Source organism: Parasteatoda tepidariorum, chromosome 6 (assembly GCF_982258835.1).
Source record: "Parasteatoda tepidariorum strain Cologne lab strain chromosome 6, Ptep-v5.0, whole genome shotgun sequence".
In the NCBI taxonomy this organism is placed as follows: domain Eukaryota; kingdom Metazoa; phylum Arthropoda; class Arachnida; order Araneae; family Theridiidae; genus Parasteatoda; species Parasteatoda tepidariorum.
In genome coordinates, this window is record NC_141760.1 from 47374542 (window position 1) to 47392260 (window position 17719).

Below are 17719 nucleotides of genomic sequence, written 5' to 3' on the forward strand. Positions count from 1 at the left end.
TTTACGTTTGGCATTGTTTATTTATAGTATTTACAATCTTCCAAAGAAATCGAATTAAGTGTTGAAGATCCTTATTATTACAACATCCAAACAGAATATCAATGAAGCTGAAGCAACATCTTATAGCCTTTTGTAAAGATGGCGCGTGCCTCCAGAAAGAAAAAAAAAAAAAAAAAAAAAGACTTGTTCTTGACTGTGCTTATCCAACCTCTTATAATCTTTTATTCATTGGTCGTGCAACGGGTGATTTGTTATTAATGTTTACAGCTCGAATGGGGGAAACTAATTGAAGGGTTTCAAAAACTCTCTCAAAAGCTTTTGGTATCACTGAGTAATTATTTATTTCTCTCCGATCACCAAAAGTGATGAAAAAAGATGATATTTGGTGCTTTTAAAAATACGTTTCGAGTTTCGGTGCCTTTTCAACGAAAATACAAATGCCTTTTTTTTTTCTTCCCCTCTGCTCTTTTGTTGTGGCTGTAGCTCATTTCCTAACTCTTACAAAATGAGCCGAATTTTTGGCGTGGCTGTTTGCCGTGAAAGGAGAAACTAAGGCATTCTTTGTTTTATGCAAGCTGCCCGTGACAAAGAAGAGTGACTTCTTTTCTTTGTTTTTAGAGGTCCTTTTCATCATCACTACTATTCCCTCTTCTTTTTTTTTAATTGTTTTTTTTCTTCTTACATTTCTCTTTTTGGTTTTGACCTAATTTTTCACTTTTTTTTTTAAAGAGGCGTGGTAATATATTTTTCGAGATGCCTTCTTTTTTTTATTAGCATTTTAGAAATTTCACTTTTCTGTGCTTTCTAAATATTTTTCTTTGATCTCGGTCATTATTTTTATGGGAAATCGCAGCGAAAAGTTACAAAAAAAGTTTCGGATATTTTTTAACTCTTTAAAGTCTTTTCCTGAAAATGATGTATTTTAGTTTTACCAAAATCTAACTGATAACTACTTAATTTAAAAAAAAAAAAAAAAAAAAAAAAAAAAAAAAAAAAAAAAACAGCATCGTAATAGCATTGAAGCTTAAAAATGGGCTATTTCTTTTTCCATTTTATTTTTCGTGTAATTTTTTCGCGCATAAAACTACTTCAAGAATTCGACATTTTATTCGTTTGGGATATTTTTTTTTTAATTTAAAGAGCTACAAGAAGCAACTTTATTAAACATTTTTTGAAGGGTGAAAATTTATTAACAATTTTATAGCATTTTTACGTCAATTTTCTAGAATGAATAAGTGATAAAATAATTTTTATTTTTTTTTAAAAAATTACATTTATCAGAGGACACTTCAAAAAATTATGTTCCTTTTCTAAAATAACTACTATTCCAATTTAAGAGATCGGGACAATTTAGTGAAAAGCTAAATTTTTTTCTCCAAAGATGTAATTTTATAATAAAACTATTCCTTTGTTTCCTTACGACTATTTGACAAGTCATCGGAATTTTCGTTAAATGACAGCTCAACATCCATCACGATTTTAGTGACACAAGGCCTGCTAGTCGCATATAAAAACGACTTTCTAAACTATTTGTAGTGTGACTTACCATTATGTGGTCTTAAATGTTTTTAAATTTACTGAATAAGAAAATTCTAAGACTATTTTTAAGATTGCAATCCTTTATCCATTGGATTATCCGCATTTATTTATAGTTTTTGCATTAATTACACTTGGGAACAAATTTTTTGTTGTATCAAATACTTGATCTTGCCTAATTCGGGAGTGGGAATTTCAAATCTGAAATTAGTTATGCTCCTAAAGCCACAGATTTTATTTAAATGAAATTTTTAGTCTGTTTTGTCGAAATGCACAAGTTTAAAAACGTTATATGTAACAAGGTGTCGCATAAATGCTGAGGCAAACAACTATTAGAGTTAAAGTACATCTTCCGGATTAAAATTGTATAGGAACTCATCTCACGGAAATGTCGTTGTAAGCAGTTATGAGCTCTTCTCTGTTACAAACTGTTCAGAAGCACACGAAGAAACAGTTCACAATAGAGAAGCGCCTCTAGCTGCGTACAACATCATATTCGTGCTTAGTTCCAAGGCAATTTTAATCCTGATTATGTGCTTTAACTCCCCTAGAAGTTTACCTCAATATGTTTTATGATGTTACATGCATATGTAATGTTGTTGACTGTTATATGTAATGTTTTTAAACTTGTACATTTCGACAAAAAATAGACTAAAAATTTAATTTTTAATTTAAAAAAAAAAACTGTATGCGATTGCAGACTTAATGGCGTGAAAATATCCGAGATGCGTTAAAAAATCTCATTCGACTGAAAAAAAAATTTTTTTTTGTCCAGTTTAATTATTAAACATATTACTTTTTAAAATAAATAAATATGTGTTACAATTTAATTATTTAATCTGAAAACTACCCACTGTAAATAAAATTTTGCATAGCTTTAAATTCTAACGCACCGCAAAATTTGAAACAAACTGTCACGTTTTATTTACTTTCCTGTTATTTTTCCAACACGCATTCAACAGCTAAAAGTCGATATATTTTCAGAACATCTCGATAATTGCGCGCCTTTTTGCGCCGGACTAGGACACCGAGACAATTTAATACCATTCGATAAACTTTTATCCGGCAAAAGAAAATAGTTTAATAAACTCGCAGTTAAGAGCGGCACCTTTTTTTTTCTTTTTCTTCTTCGTTTTGAGCGGAAAAAGTTGATTTTAAGTGGGGGAACGGAAACGATTTACCCCGATCCTTCCGATAATCGGCAACTCGCGCGCACTATATCAAAACAGTTTTAACCCTTTTTCTCCAGCACCGTTTTCCTCCAATCAAATTAAAACTTTCGACACAAAAAGGCTCGCTCGTAGAAAGATAAAGTACTTTCTTAAGACCACTAATTATTCTTTTTAGAAAGTGCTATCGATCGTTTTGGTAGAGGGGAAAAAGAAGAAGAAGAAAAAAAAACAGATAGGAAATCGCTCAACTTTTCAACTAAAAATCGCGCTTTCGGCCTGAGGTACGTAATTATGAATCCCGTTGCGTCACAGAGTATCATTATTCACCGTGGCTACTTGTTAACCTCGCGGCTCCAATTTGTCGAAGCAGAATGGAAGAGAAAAAAATTAATAGCAAAATCGATATTTTCGGTAACGACCAGGCATCGAAAAGTGGGGGAGGAAATTTGTCTCTGTTTTGTTCGAAAAAGCAGCTGTTCTCCTCTCTCCAGTATTTTATATTTCTCTTTCCTCCTCCCACTACTCCCCCACAAAATACCCCCCAACTAAGTTTAATCAATTCACTATCTTGTCAATGAGTCTCTTGCCCTCTAATTGCCCATTTGCTTCTATTTTTTTTCTTCTTCTTCTTTCCTCCTATCCTTTCTAACAACGAGAATTCAACAAGGCTCTTTCCTTATTTATAATATGGTGAGAAAGATATAGTGCTGAGTGATCTTTATTTAAGGAAAAGAATATAAATTTTAAATTTTATCCAAATTTTTTTTAAAGTTTTATACCAAATACTGATTATTTTTTTAAAAAAATAAATTTGTCCATTATTCCTCTCAGATTTATAAAAAGAATTCAACTTTCACCAACAGCAAAATAATTTTAAAATTCTCCTTACAGTGTTAAAAATTTACCAGGAAAGCCTGGTGGTTAGGGCACTGGGCCCATGTCCAAGAGGTCGTGGGTTCGATCCGCTCCGGCCGAAGACTCCCCGTGATGTAAATGTGATTGATGCACGTTAAATCTGTCGAGTCACAAAGTCCTCCATGTTCCCATAATAAATCATACCTCTGAGGGTAATGGTCCTGGAGTTTCCTTGTCTTCTGGACTGGTTCAAAATTGCAAGGCTACGGAGTTAAACATTATTAGTCGTAAACCCAAAAGTTGGGTCGGCTGTGTAAATGTAAAGATTTTAGAGTGCCTTAAACTATGATATCATCTGAGCTTCGTGCAATCCTAATATGGTGCTATCTTGAACCATATTATGTTAAACTTCCATACACTATTCTATGGTTCAGTTTAACAACGCCTTAAGGTTTCAGTAAAATAATATCGTATTAGTGATTTAATGTTGAACTGATTCTCTTTGTGTGTAATTTTGTTTAATAGAGCTTTCGATTGAAATAAAATCTTTATTTCAGAAAAAAAAAACTAAATGAAATGAAATAAAAAATGTGTGAAAATAAAGCTGCTTAATTTAATTAAGAAATAAATTATTTCATAAGCTTGTAATTAAAAAAAATATTAACATGAAACGTTAAAAAAAGAATTACGTTTAAATCAAAATTTCACTATTTAAAATTATGGAGCTCGTTGAACTTGAACAATAATATCACTAAACCTTTATAAGGTGACAAGTTGAAAAATGTTATTGTGCAAATTTTTCCTTTTTGAACTAGATTACACGAAAATATGATAGTAAACTTAATATGGTGACAAATTGAGCAATATTGTCATGCAAACTTAATATTTTTGGACTTGACGATGATGTAATTTAACTTGAAAGAAAACTTAGTTCCATTTAATAACTAAGATTTCTGCAAATTTGCGATATATTAAGATTCAAGGTACCGATATTATGGTTTAACTTTGAACTGATTTTTTGAAAGTGCACTAAACTTTTATTTTAGTTTGTTAGGCTTGGTTATGAGTTATTCCGTGATTGTATAATACCATTAAAACTTTTATTAAATTTTAGTATTTATTACAATATTTCTTTATGATGAATTATTTATGCTCTATATTCCTGTTAAAGCAGGTGACATTTTATATTTCTTATTTTAATATATCCTTGTATTACTAGTTTTCATTAAAAATTTGAATATTTAACTACAGTAAACACTCATAAAAGTTCCAAGCATACCCGAATGTTATTTTTATTTCTGAACATTTTGATTCTATCTTTCAAAATAAAATTTCAATCCATTTTTTTTTTTTTAGGAAAGAAAATTCATAGTATTAAATCTAACAAATCTCAAACAGCAAAAATACTTACAACTTGTGTCGAGCTTTTAGATATCTGAGAATCGCTATACATTCTCCAATTTCCATACTCCAGGAACGAAAGTAATTTCGATTTCTGTACGAGAATATAAAAAATTCTCTGGTAGGCGAACATGTTAAAATCTCTTCGAAATAAAATAAAAAAAAGTACCCCAACTCCAGCAAACATTAATCGTACTTTTTTTGAAATACTCAAAAATCTCCGCACGCCCAAAATCTTTTACGTATGTGAAAGGTTAACCCTAAAGGTGGCTTTTTGGTGCGGAACGACTTGGAATAATTGTCAGACTGAAATTGTTTCTATCCCCACATCTCCAACCCTCTCTGCCTTTACCAAATGAAGGAATATATTACAACAGGCGAGTTCTGAGCTTTATTGAAACTTTGAGATTTAAGCTCAATATCGGATACGGATTAAAGAAAAAGAAATTCGGGCGTAGTACACGTGTTGTCGTTACCCCTGAGGGCGCAGTACCTCCCCAATATGCACATTCCTTCTTGTTCGTCTGCATCTTTTCCAGAATTCAATCTTTATTTATCTGACTGCAAACCCTTTCTTACCCTGACCTTCTCGAATCTTTTTCCATCCTACGAGCATAAACGAGATTAAAGGCAGGGCTGAGTTGTCACCAAGCTGATTGGGGAAGTGTTTGGAAGAAGAAAAAGAGCAGGTTAGTAGGGGATCTGCCAGATGTTTACTGATGTCGTTCTTGCTGCTCTCATCTGTTGCATTAAACATCGGGGGAGGTTAACTTTTATTTATTTATTTATTTTTTCTCTGGAAGCTTCTCTCTTCGACACCTGAAGCTCTCACTTCGTTCTTTTTCTCGTACTTTGCGTGACTGCCAATTTTCTCCGCGATAAATTTTGTTTTTCACGAGATTTTTCAGTTTTTTAGCAGCGACTTTAATTTTTTCGCCGTTGCTGCTTTGATTTAAAGATTTGGTGCTTTCATTTTTAGTTTTTTTTAAGTGTGATTTTGAAAGATTGTAATCTTTTTCGGAGGTTGGAGAGATTTTTGCTAATATTTGATGTGACAGGAATCTTCATGTAAATATACATTGGTCTGGTACTTCTATGGAAACCAATTTGTTTATTTGATTATATAACTAAAACAATGGGGATAACACAAAGAGGGTCACTAGTATCCATTCATCTTTATTAATTAGATATAGTTGAGTTATTATTTATATATTTCTTTTTTTGTTTTGCTTTCATTTGGCAATCTTTAATAAAGACTCTTTAATTAGATTTTTTTATGGTATTGAATTCTAACGGTCACTGATATTATTATTACTAAAGGAATTTTCCAATGTTTTGTAAGCTTTGGGATTTGCTTTCTGTTGTTAAGAGCGGTTGGGTATAATCGATCTATACTTACTTAAAACATTAAATTTTCTTTATCAAAATAATAATTATAATAAATCCTTCCAGCTGTGATTAATAGTTTATTTCAGAATTTGAGTACGCTAATACAATGATTGAATAAAAAACTATACGAAGATATTCTATAAGATATCATATTATAAAAATATTTTGTTAAAATTGATTCTCATAACAGTTATCAAACGGAATATTGTTTCAATGCCTTTTTAAAAATTATTTAGCTTTCACAAAAAAGTATCCAATTACTTATCATATTTGTTTTAAGTAATCTTTTTCATCATAAATAAGCTTTCCAAATTAATTTTAACATTTAATAAATCTAATAAATCATTCGGAATTAAAACAGAAACCTATTGATTCCCCTTATTTTACCTAATGGAGTTCAAACTGTGTAAAAAGTGTAAAAGATTTATTTCGTTCGTTTTAATTTTTTTTTTTTAATATATATTTTGAAATCATTACTAGTGGGATGATTTATAACATGATGGAACTCAACATCCATCTCGATTTCCGGATGTGGATTTGGAAACAGGAGTTAATTTCCGACTTATTATTTTTTGTTCTTTAAAAAAAGAGGAAAGTGATTTCGAACGATAATTCAAGCAGTGTTCTGGATCGAAAGCCGAGATGAGCGCTTTTCTATTTAATGTAATCTTTCTCTGCATGTCATCTCGAGTTCAGTTTTTCTAATTAATTGAGCACATAGTTTTCGAACGAGATTTTGGTTTTCTAGTATCATAATGGATTTGTGAAAATCAATAATGAAATAAAAATAGATTTCTTGCTCTGTTGAAGTTGCATGGGTTTATATTTGCATTATTAAAAAATTTTATTTTTAAACAAAAAGTTTTTTTGATACTTTTTCAGAATTGCTTAATTTTATGTTAAAGATTCCAGCATTTTTATTTTTGTATTTTTGCATTTTCCTGGCATAATAATAAGAAAACTAAACAAAATGCAGGAAAAAACTATATAACGTGATTCATTATTACAGTTAAAGATTGTATTGTTATAAGAACTATGTTCTATTAATATTTGGTGCTAATACGGCCAATAACTGTTTTTAAAAAACAAAATGAACAAATAAATAAAATAACATAAAATACATTGGGTACTTAATTATTATTTCAAATAATATTCGCAACTTTATTTTTATAGTAATTTATCGAATTAATATTTCGCACCAATATAGTTGAGGGGCTAGTTCAACATTTAAGAACAAATCTGCTATTTTTGTACATATTTTTAGAATTAATATTCAGCATCAATGTAAAGTTGCTAGTAAACTTTTAAAACCAATAGAAATTTTTTTTATTATTATTTTTGTCATCAATTTAATCGAGTTTCAAACTAACTTTTTAATGTGCTATCTTTTTCATAATATGGAAATGTAGAACAAAAAATGAAAGAAAAAAAGACCTTAATGTTGTGTCATTATTTACAATTAATATTTAAAAACTTTATTTTAAACTTGTTATTTTATGATTGAATTAAATAATCGCTTATTACTCAGTATAATTAAATCTTTCTGTAATTAAGCTAAAAGTTTACATATTTTACCCATGTATTTTTTCTTTGAAATGCAACATTAAACGAAACGATTCAAATTTTTGAAATAATATTTTTAGTTGTATATAAGTATTTGCTATTGCAAAGGGAAATAGTTTTTGCAATTTCATTTATTTTCTATAAAACTATTAATTTGCTCTTTCTTAGGGCTTATTTCCAAGTTTGGCTAAGGTCAAAAGCATGATTGAGCTGTAAAAGTTATTTTAACAAATCAAAAAATATATAGTTTACTGCCTTATTTTTTTCAAGTCGGAAATTCTTTAGAATGGCATAAAAACACTTATTTTATGTTTTTCCATGCAAAGAATTTATTCTCCTCCTTCGCTCCCTCCTCCAAATTCATTGTTTTAGTTTCAAGCATAAGTATAAACTTTAAGTCATGTATGAAAGAATAATGATTTTAAAACAATACTCTAATATTTTATACCAATTTATCGATATTTTCAAAACATTCTTTGATTTTTTGCCATAAAATAGCTTAATCTTAATTTAATCTGAATACTTAACTTCATCTGAAATCATATTTTTATTTTTTTTTTATTTTTTATTTTAGAAATTTGATAGCTATTTCTTTACAATTTTATTTTCCATTTATGTAATCTATTTATTACCCAGATGATTATCAATAATACAATTATAGATTGTTATTGATTATTATTATAATTTTTATAGTGTTAATTAATCAATGTTTCTTTTGCGGTTATTATATAGATTGAAATATATTAAAATATTTGAAATCGAGGCTCTAATAATACAAAATGCTTTTAAATATTTAGTTTAGTCTTTTTTTTAGAATTTCTCTACGGAAAAACATTGCCTTTTTTGGCATTGCAAGTATTAGATTGGCAAGGAAATAATTTTAGTTTTTAAGCTTCAAAATGAAACACAATTTGTTTCCTTACAAAAAAAAATGAGCTTTAACCATTTTTACGCAGATGAGAGACCGATGTCCCGTTTTAATAATTTTTTACTAGATCTAATTACAAGAAAATTATATTTTGGTATTTTTTAATTCTAAAAAACCGTCTAATAGTTTCTGAAGAAATTCTTTGGATTATCGTAATTATTTTTTTACAAAAATATATAATCCAAAAAAAAAAAGAAGTTATTTATCCAAAATTGATTTTGTAAATTTAAGAAATTTCAAAAATGAATAAATTTTTCTTTTAGATCTAAGTAAGTGCAATTAAGCCCAAATGTGAGAAATTATTGTTTGGACCTGATCATTAAAATTCTGTGTTTTTTTAATTCGATTTGTTTAACATAAATATCTGATTAAATCGAACACGGTCTTTTTGATTATACGAATACATTAGTTTCTTAAATAATTGAGTTTCATTTTCTCTATAAATAATAGTTTGTTAAAATAATAAATAATTTTTAATGTAACAATAATAAATAATTTTTAGTGTAACAATAATAAATAATTCTTAATGTAACAATAATAAATAATTTTTAATTAAACTGGGGTACCTTATCTCTACCAAAGTATTGAACGTAGGATAATGGGATAGCTTCCAAAATACCTGGCAACTCGTCATTCTAGATATAAGGTTCTATAGATATGTTTCTATAAGGCTAACACATGTATGATTAAATGAGCACTTATATTGGATCTAATTATGAAAAGTCAACACTTTCAGTAAGTTACTTTTAAAATTACGGAGCAAAAATAAAGGGGGGGGGGCAAACTGATACCCCATCCGTCTTTCTAGTGTTAATTTTGAAAGAAATAAAAAACGAATTTTATTATTTTATTTCTCAATAAAAAACTAGATTTTCTTCCTTGGACAACCAATAAATTGTAACTTATTTAATAAACTATTTCCCGTTTTGTAGTAGCTTCTTTCATTTGTTCAATATAAACTAAAACAATTAATAACTATAAAATAAATATCATATTTCAATGTTCCATAAATTATTCTATTTAAGTTACAATTCTATGCCTAATGTGCTTGTTTGTAATATGAAAATAGAACGTATGAATCTTGTTTTTTCCTGCTTCAAACGAAATGCGTTCCGGCGAAACATTTCTTCAACCCTTATATTGGTGATTTTCGTTCACGAGCCTGCGATTTCAGTTTAATAGGCATAGTGGTGTTTAGAATTGTAAAATTTGGAAACCTACCCACTCTTTAGATACACTCAATTGATTAATGTCTATAAATTTGGCGTAACCTTTCCAATGTAAACGAAGACATTTGTCTCTATCAGAGCTTTTATTTCTCGAAGGCTTTAAACGGGCGCGATATTATTCTTCTAATCGTAATTTATTTCCTCTTCCAATCGCAGAATGCATAAGCCAAATGAGACGTTACTTTTGGAGTCGAGAGAAAAAGGAGATACTGAGAGATTACTCCCAGAATTACCTCCGCACGCATTTGGCGTTTTCTTAATACCAAAACTATCTATCCCGGAGTTTACTCCATCTATAGATCGGGGGTCCCCACACCTTCATTATTCTCAGGCATAAATCTTGAGGCGCAATATATATAAAGTGAGTAAATAGCTGTAACAATTACCAATGAAGGTGCAATACACAGGAGCAAATAGCAAGGGCTGCTCGCAAAAGACGGACGATCTTTCGTTACGAAGAGTTACTTTAGAAAATGAACGCTGTAGGGGGTGCTTGCTGCCTTGATTTTACAAATTACAATAGAATTAGGAAGGGTCTCTACCCTTCATGGAAGAAAATAATTCGTCTGCATTTATTTTGATTTGGTGCCTGTTAAAGAGAGGAAGGGGTTAGATTCCCGATTTGTTCTATCTTTGGAGCAAAAGGGGAAAAGGTTGGGAACTGGCTTTCGGTAATTACATTTATCCTTTCCATTTGGAAGATTATCGGAAGGAATCTACCTTCGAATGTTGTTATTAATTGCTGCAAGATTTGGCTCTTCTCCCGTTTCTTTTTATGCCAAAATCGCATCTTCTGCAGCTATTTTTATGAAAAAAGAAGATGGAATAGATGCCTATCGTCTGCCATGGGAATAATTTTAGAGGAATTCGAATGTAATTCGAACCTTTTTTCAAAAACTTTCGGAATTACTTGTTCTCCAAGATCGGAAAATAATGGATTTTATATTCAATAAAAATAAGCGCAAATGTGGTCCGCTTTAATGGACTGCTTTATTGAACTTCCCAAATCAACCACATCGCATGCGTAGATGATTTAATTTCAAATTTATATGTTTTTTAATTGAATTATAATTTAACCCTTAATTCAAAAATCATTATATTATTGTCCGCAACATGCTATATATAATAGCTAAATTTATTCTCTCTTAGCTCAGTTCGTGAATTCACGTTTTCTAAAGAAGGAAACTCAACTTTATTCGTGGAAGTATATTTTTATTGGTATTTTATAACCACAAGAGTCAACCCAATTATGAGTTTACAATTATCACGTTCAACTCCGTAGCCTTGTAATTTTGAACCGAATCTAGAAGACGAGGAAATTCGTTGATTAAGCTTTGTAACAACCTAAGCTTCATTGAATACTTTTTTTCAAGAGGAAGTAAACTTCTAAAACCTGGACGGCAAGCGGATTCTACCTCATGATCTGTTTACCATCGAGGATATTTTGTGTAAGCATTGTCGTCAGCGGTAGCCAGGTTGAAATTACGTATCAACAAGTCATCGCTGGTATTCGAACCTGGGTCATACTAGTTACCTAATTGGGAGGCGAACGCTTTATCTCCAGAGCCATTGCTGCTATTTGCCAAATCGCAACCTTTTTTTTTATATAAAATTTTGACGCTTGATGAAATTTTGTTTTAATAAAAAAAACTTAATACAAATTTTTTATTATTATAAAATTTCCTACAAAATTTTCAAATTAAATTTTTTGTGAAATTAGGTTCTAAGTTAGAATTTTAAATTTCAGATCCTGTTCCCGCCCTCGAACATTACCAAGTGCTTTTGCAACGCACGATGCGAATCCAAGATTTAGAAATCGAGAACAGACACTTAAGAGAAACGCTCAACGATTACAGTAGAGAATTCAAAGTGGTGCAAAACCAAGGTAAGCTAAAAATTTCATTAGCAAAAATATATAAGGTATCGGGAGGTGATGAAAGCTATTTTTCATATGAAGATAAAGTTTATTTTTATATCAAATACTGATATTTTAGTGAGATTTATTAATCAATTATAATTCTGAAATTAGTTATAATATTAATTAATTTTAATATTAATTCATGTCAATATTAATTCATTATAGTATTAATTAATTATATTTTAATTAATTACAGATTTTAAAACAATAAGACTAATAAACATAAGGAAATAATTTTTGCAGCTATGAACGTAGAATTCGTCCGGTAAGGATTAACTAATCTTTGTTGAGTTTTTAAATTCTTATTTATTGAAAAGTATTGCGTTAAATTAAAAATATTTCAAAAGGGAAAAAAAAAATTTTTTTTAATATTGTTTTGAAATTTATTTGATTTTATGATTTGAATATTTGAGCCATGATATTTACGCCTCTTATATAAGTCTCAACAAATCATGTTTTGTTTTGTTTCTACAAAAAAAAAAAAATAAATAAATAAATAAATAAATAAAAACACACGCAATCATTAAGACAAGAAATAATACGGAAGAAAATTTCAGGTACCATGCAATCTCACCCTAAAAACTATGAAGCAACTCATTAAATCCTTGACGTAACACATGAAAAACTTGAGATAGCAAATGCGCACCATAAAGTAACATATAAAAACATTAAAAATATAATGCTAAATCGGAAAACAAAAATGTTTTAAAAACGCATGAAAATGAGCGAAAATAAATGAAGCATCGCTTCATATTATTTTCCAGTGGGAATATTGTTCAAACATATTATTCTAAACAAAAACAATAATTTGAAGCAAATAAACAAATACTTCCCTAAAAATATAGGATTATTATTATTTATCGAAAAAACAAATTCTATGATAAAAGAGCTTAAGACCCACACTTTCCAAACCTATTAGAAAAAGAAAACAATTACCAAATTTCGTATATTTTCGATAAATAATAAAGAATGAGAAAGCATTCCATAGCAGAAAGTATTTGCTATTGTTTCTGTCCCGACCCATACACCCACAACACATATCCTCTTCATTGAAATCCTGTTGTCGAATATAAATATAGACGAAGAGATGGAATAAGAAAAGCAAAAGCGCATTCACTATTCGCCAAACCTATTTGCGTCCGGGCCATTATTGGCGAATAAAAACCTAACTAGGCATGTAATTACGGCTACATGTGTATTGAATCCTTCGCTTAATAGTACTTTTATAAGAGATCGGCCTTGTGGGTCAGAAGGCACCTTTAAAAGAAATAATAATGCTAAAATAGTCCTATCCTTTTTATTCTTATGTATGGTTTTCGGATTTTGAAATTTCTTTTCGTTATTTTATTTCAACCGTATGGCCTTTTTTTTTAATACCATTTTGTGTTTTTTATTCTTTCTCGTTGCACTCTTTTAAAACCAGTGAGGCGTTTAGTTCGCACTTTTGTTTGAGTTGTTGACAAAAGATGATGAACCGTGAAATATAGTTTAGTGGCTTACACAATGGTGGGAGAAAATTCTTGCATGAAAGTGGTTGTCTCATCGACAATAACTAAAATTGTTCCTAATTGCGTTGAAATTTTTTGTGCACTGTTCGGAAATATTCGAGTAGGAAAATGTAGTAGGAAATTCGAGTTTTTTCTCTAATGCCCACCTGTGTTAACATCCGTCAATTCAGGCATATACAGGGCGATTTTGTTGACCGCTCTTTCAGGGGCACCATATTAGGTGGGTCAACGTCGCTCCCACAGTGAGGACAGATAGTACAGAGAAGGAAAAAACATCCATGCCTTGCCCGGGAGTCGAACCCAGAACTTTTCTGATGCAAGGACAGTTCCCTGCTCCCTACACAGGCCGGTCGGCGGAAAATAAAGCACCGTAAAAAAAAAAAAAATAGTCCGTTGGAAGAAAAATAGCAGAATAAAAAGCTCCCTGAAGAATGCAATGCAAAATTGATCCTCAGTTTAACGATTTTTATGATTTCTTGGACGATTTTTACATTTTACTAATTATTTGAAGGAAATTAAATATTATTTAGAAATTTAATTAAGAAATAAGGATTAATTATAAGCTTGATTACGGTAGGTTACCCATGTAGCTTGAAGAACAAATAACAGCTGGACATACTACAGTCTTGGGAGCCGTTGGTGAAAGATTCGCACTCCGATCCGGAGGGACCAATGCTCGATTCTCGATTCCGCTAAGACCCATTGAATACATGGGATGTACTTGCTCGTAAAATATGTGGAATTAAAAGTCCCGTGGTTGGTTACTGAGCAGTACTATGGGTACAGGGATGTGGAGAAAATTTCCTTAATCTTCAGATCCATATCTAATTTGAGGAAGTGGCCTCACGAATGAGTGGTAGTTTTGAGCTAAGACGCATTTTCACCTTGGCGGTGCTCTCTTGACACATTAAAGGCACACCTTCCTGACTTAATTTACAAAAGGCAAATGGCTGGTGAGCTTGGCTAGTCCGAGTGTCATTAGAAACAACAATAACACACTCATGGGCTGGTATCCTCGAGACATCATACTGTATTTTTTCTTGTATAAACACTAATTTATAATCTTATGCGCTGATTTTGAACTCGGAATTTGTTTTAAAAGATGCATTAGAAAATATTAAGAAGACATTAAAAAATAAAGCTCCATTTTCTCTTTCTCGACAAAGTGATGCTTTATCTCCCTCATAACGATGCTATATATTTCAGTTAATGATGACGTTGAAAAGGTGGACTCGATAAATGAATTTATTACCGTCTCTTAAAAAGAATCGAGATCGTTTTCATAATTTCTAGAGAAAAAAGCTATTCTCGTTAATGATCTAACAATTCTATTCATTTTAATACTCGGCAGCCACCGTATCCACTTTAATAATACATGAAATAAAAAAAATCAAAGTATCGCATTTAAGTAAAACTAGTAAAAAGCGCACCTGTGAATGCAGCTCCCGCAATGAAATAAATATATATATATAAAAAATAACACCCCTTCCAATCAGAGTTTTTTTTTTCAGCAGTCCATTCCTGGATATAAACAGTTTTATCTCACCCCCCTCCTTTTTCCAGTTATTTTCATGGAATGTGTTAAAATCGACTTTAAAAGGCACTTCAATTGGGCGAGACTTTTCAACTTTCATCTGGGGGCTGCGCATTGTTGTGAGACAATAAAATTACAACATCGAGGGCCCTGAGTATTTTGGAAGCAGCCATTAAAACAGACAAGCTTACAGAACTGAGAAACGAGGCATTAAAACTTAACACCTAACTTAGTATTAGCATTTTTCACGCCGGAATACCCCTCATTTTCCTCCCCCCTCTTTCGCTTTATTGGTGGGGGGGTGGAGGATAGGTAGCCTTTCATTGCATTAAAATAATTGTCATAAATATGCCACGCTCATATACAAGTCTTCTAATCAATATCAAAACGGAAGAGAGGGGCACAGACCATTACTTTCTTACTGCAAGAAGTGATTGGTGCGAAGAATTAGAATAGAGCTGGGGGGGACGGGGAACCACTTGAAGCTTTTGTATAAGAACTAAAATGAGGGGTGGGGGTTGAAATTCGGAATTGCACAAATATATATATAAATGTATACGGAAAAGCATATATATCGTTGATATGAGGGAAAGAATCGTATGCAGATGAGGATCCGGTACGGTTAAGAGTGGGAAAACTCTTATTTCTCGTTACGATATTTTAATGTTATTCTTCTAATATTTATAGCGGTAATTTCTGCGTAATGAGACGCAGTTAAAGCCGCCGAAAACCGTCCGTGCGCCCGCATTCACGGCTATCTTAATCATTAGGTCTAATGCCGCATTAAAATCTTCTCTCCCCCCCCCACACTTCACTTCTGTCTTTCCCCCCTTCCAATCTCGCTCCCTCGTTTTTCGAGGGAGAGAAGTCAGAAACACAAGGGAGGAATGGGATTTCGAAGAAATAAAATTCAATCATCTGTTTTCTTGTAAATGGCTCCAAGCCAAGCTTGGGGATTTCGGGAAAAGACTGGAATCCAGTTGTGTGTTTAGTGTTTTCTCCTTTCTCTATTAACCGTGTTCTCGTTTTTCCTGTCTCCCCCCTTTGCGAGCACCTATTTCGACAGTGCTTTAATCGGCAGGAGGGGGGGGGGGTTTCTCGAAAGAAAAGCTTTAATGCCGTTTATTGGGATGGTTTTGGTTGTGTAAGGGGAGAAGGGATGCATTTAAATCGGATATCGGCCTCGAACAAAATTGCAGTTAAAAGATTTTCATACGTCGTTTTAAGAGTGAGTGAAAATATTTTGAGAAGTCTTGGTAGTTAATGAGCCGCTTTTATTCGCCCAACAAACGCTACGGTGAGTAAAATGTCCCGCGTTTTGTAAAGAGACCAATAGAAAAGAACGCACCCTTATTGCAACTTAATTAGTGCGTAACTTTTACCTTACGTTACGTTATGAAGCGTTAATTTGATGTTGAGAATTCCATGGATTTGGGTATTCATTTCTGTTATTTATGTCCAAGTATTTAGTGTTTTTAAAACCCTTTGCGTTAAAACTTACGCATTCCTAGAAAATTAATGATAAATCTTTTTAATATGTTCGATTATTTTATTTGCTTTGTAATTTAGTTGAAATTGAAATTTTAATTAGTAGATTTTCCATGATCGTATCTACTATATCGTATCATGTTTGTAACAGCTATAAAACTTTAAAAAAAAAAAAAAAAAAAAAAAAAAAACTATTGTCATTACGAATTTTTTTTAAAATAAAAAACATCAATTCCTTAAATTATTATAAGGATGCATTGCACTACATTGTTAAAAGAATCCACTCTTACACCATAATACTGATATTCTAAAGCATGTGGTTCAAATTCACTGAATTTTAATATTGAACCAATTTTTTTGTACTTATTAATTTTTTTTAAAATTCATTTATACTTAATAGCGTTTTACACACGTATTGAATTAATATTGGGCAGATTTAATGAAAATAAAATTATTCATATACTTATCTTTTAAACAATAATATTCTAGTTTAATAATAGAAACTACAATATAACTGCAAACTTGCATTTAATTTAATTCATATTTTCATCAGAGTTTGAGATTTTAATACAATTGCGGTTGTATATGATTTAAAGTTTGATTGAAAAATATGAATTAAAAATCATAAATGTGTTTTTGTTATGAAATATTATTTGAAAATTTTTATTTTCATTGAAATGATTTTCTTTTAAACATAACCTTCGCCTAGATAAATAATTTTCTTCGAAATTGAAATGTTCATATAAATTGGATATCAATATCTAAATGTTTTATTAAACTATTCTCAACTATTACGGAGGCGTAATTTATATTTTTTCGTCTTTAAATCACTTTTCACTGTTTTTAAATTATACTAAAACTCTCAAAATGGTCCTTTTTCATTTAAACTTCATCTGTTGTTTGTAAATAATCATTTCACGTTAATTTAACAAAATTTCTGTTTAGTAATGTTTGTCGATTCAACATTTAAATTCTTTTTCTCAATTTTATTTGTAAGATAGTTTGAAGTCATAGAAAATAACTATTGGAAAAATTAAAATTCGTATGAATTTCTTGAGAAAGCTAAGTTAAAAATTTCTTTTCTAAATTGTTTTTCTCTGTTATTAACTTATACAAAAACTCTCGGAATAGATCTTCTTAATTTAAATTTCATTTGCTGTTTGTAAATAATTATATTATGTTAATTTAACAACATTTC

The 17719-nt window shown here is 30.6% G+C and overlaps 1 protein-coding gene across 4 annotated transcripts in view; it reads left to right on the forward strand.

Annotated features, from left to right (window-relative positions):
* The window catches only part of LOC107451197 (homeobox protein cut-like 1), a 579855-nt gene that overhangs the window by 483123 nt on the left and 79013 nt on the right, over nt 1–17719 (forward strand). For all 4 annotated transcript variants that reach the window (XM_016067217.4, XM_071178710.2, XM_071178711.2 and 1 more), the window contains one exon: nt 11821–11958. In XM_016067217.4, the coding sequence (XP_015922703.4) occupies nt 11821–11958 (138 nt within the window). The remainder of the gene's footprint in view (nt 1–11820; nt 11959–17719) is intronic.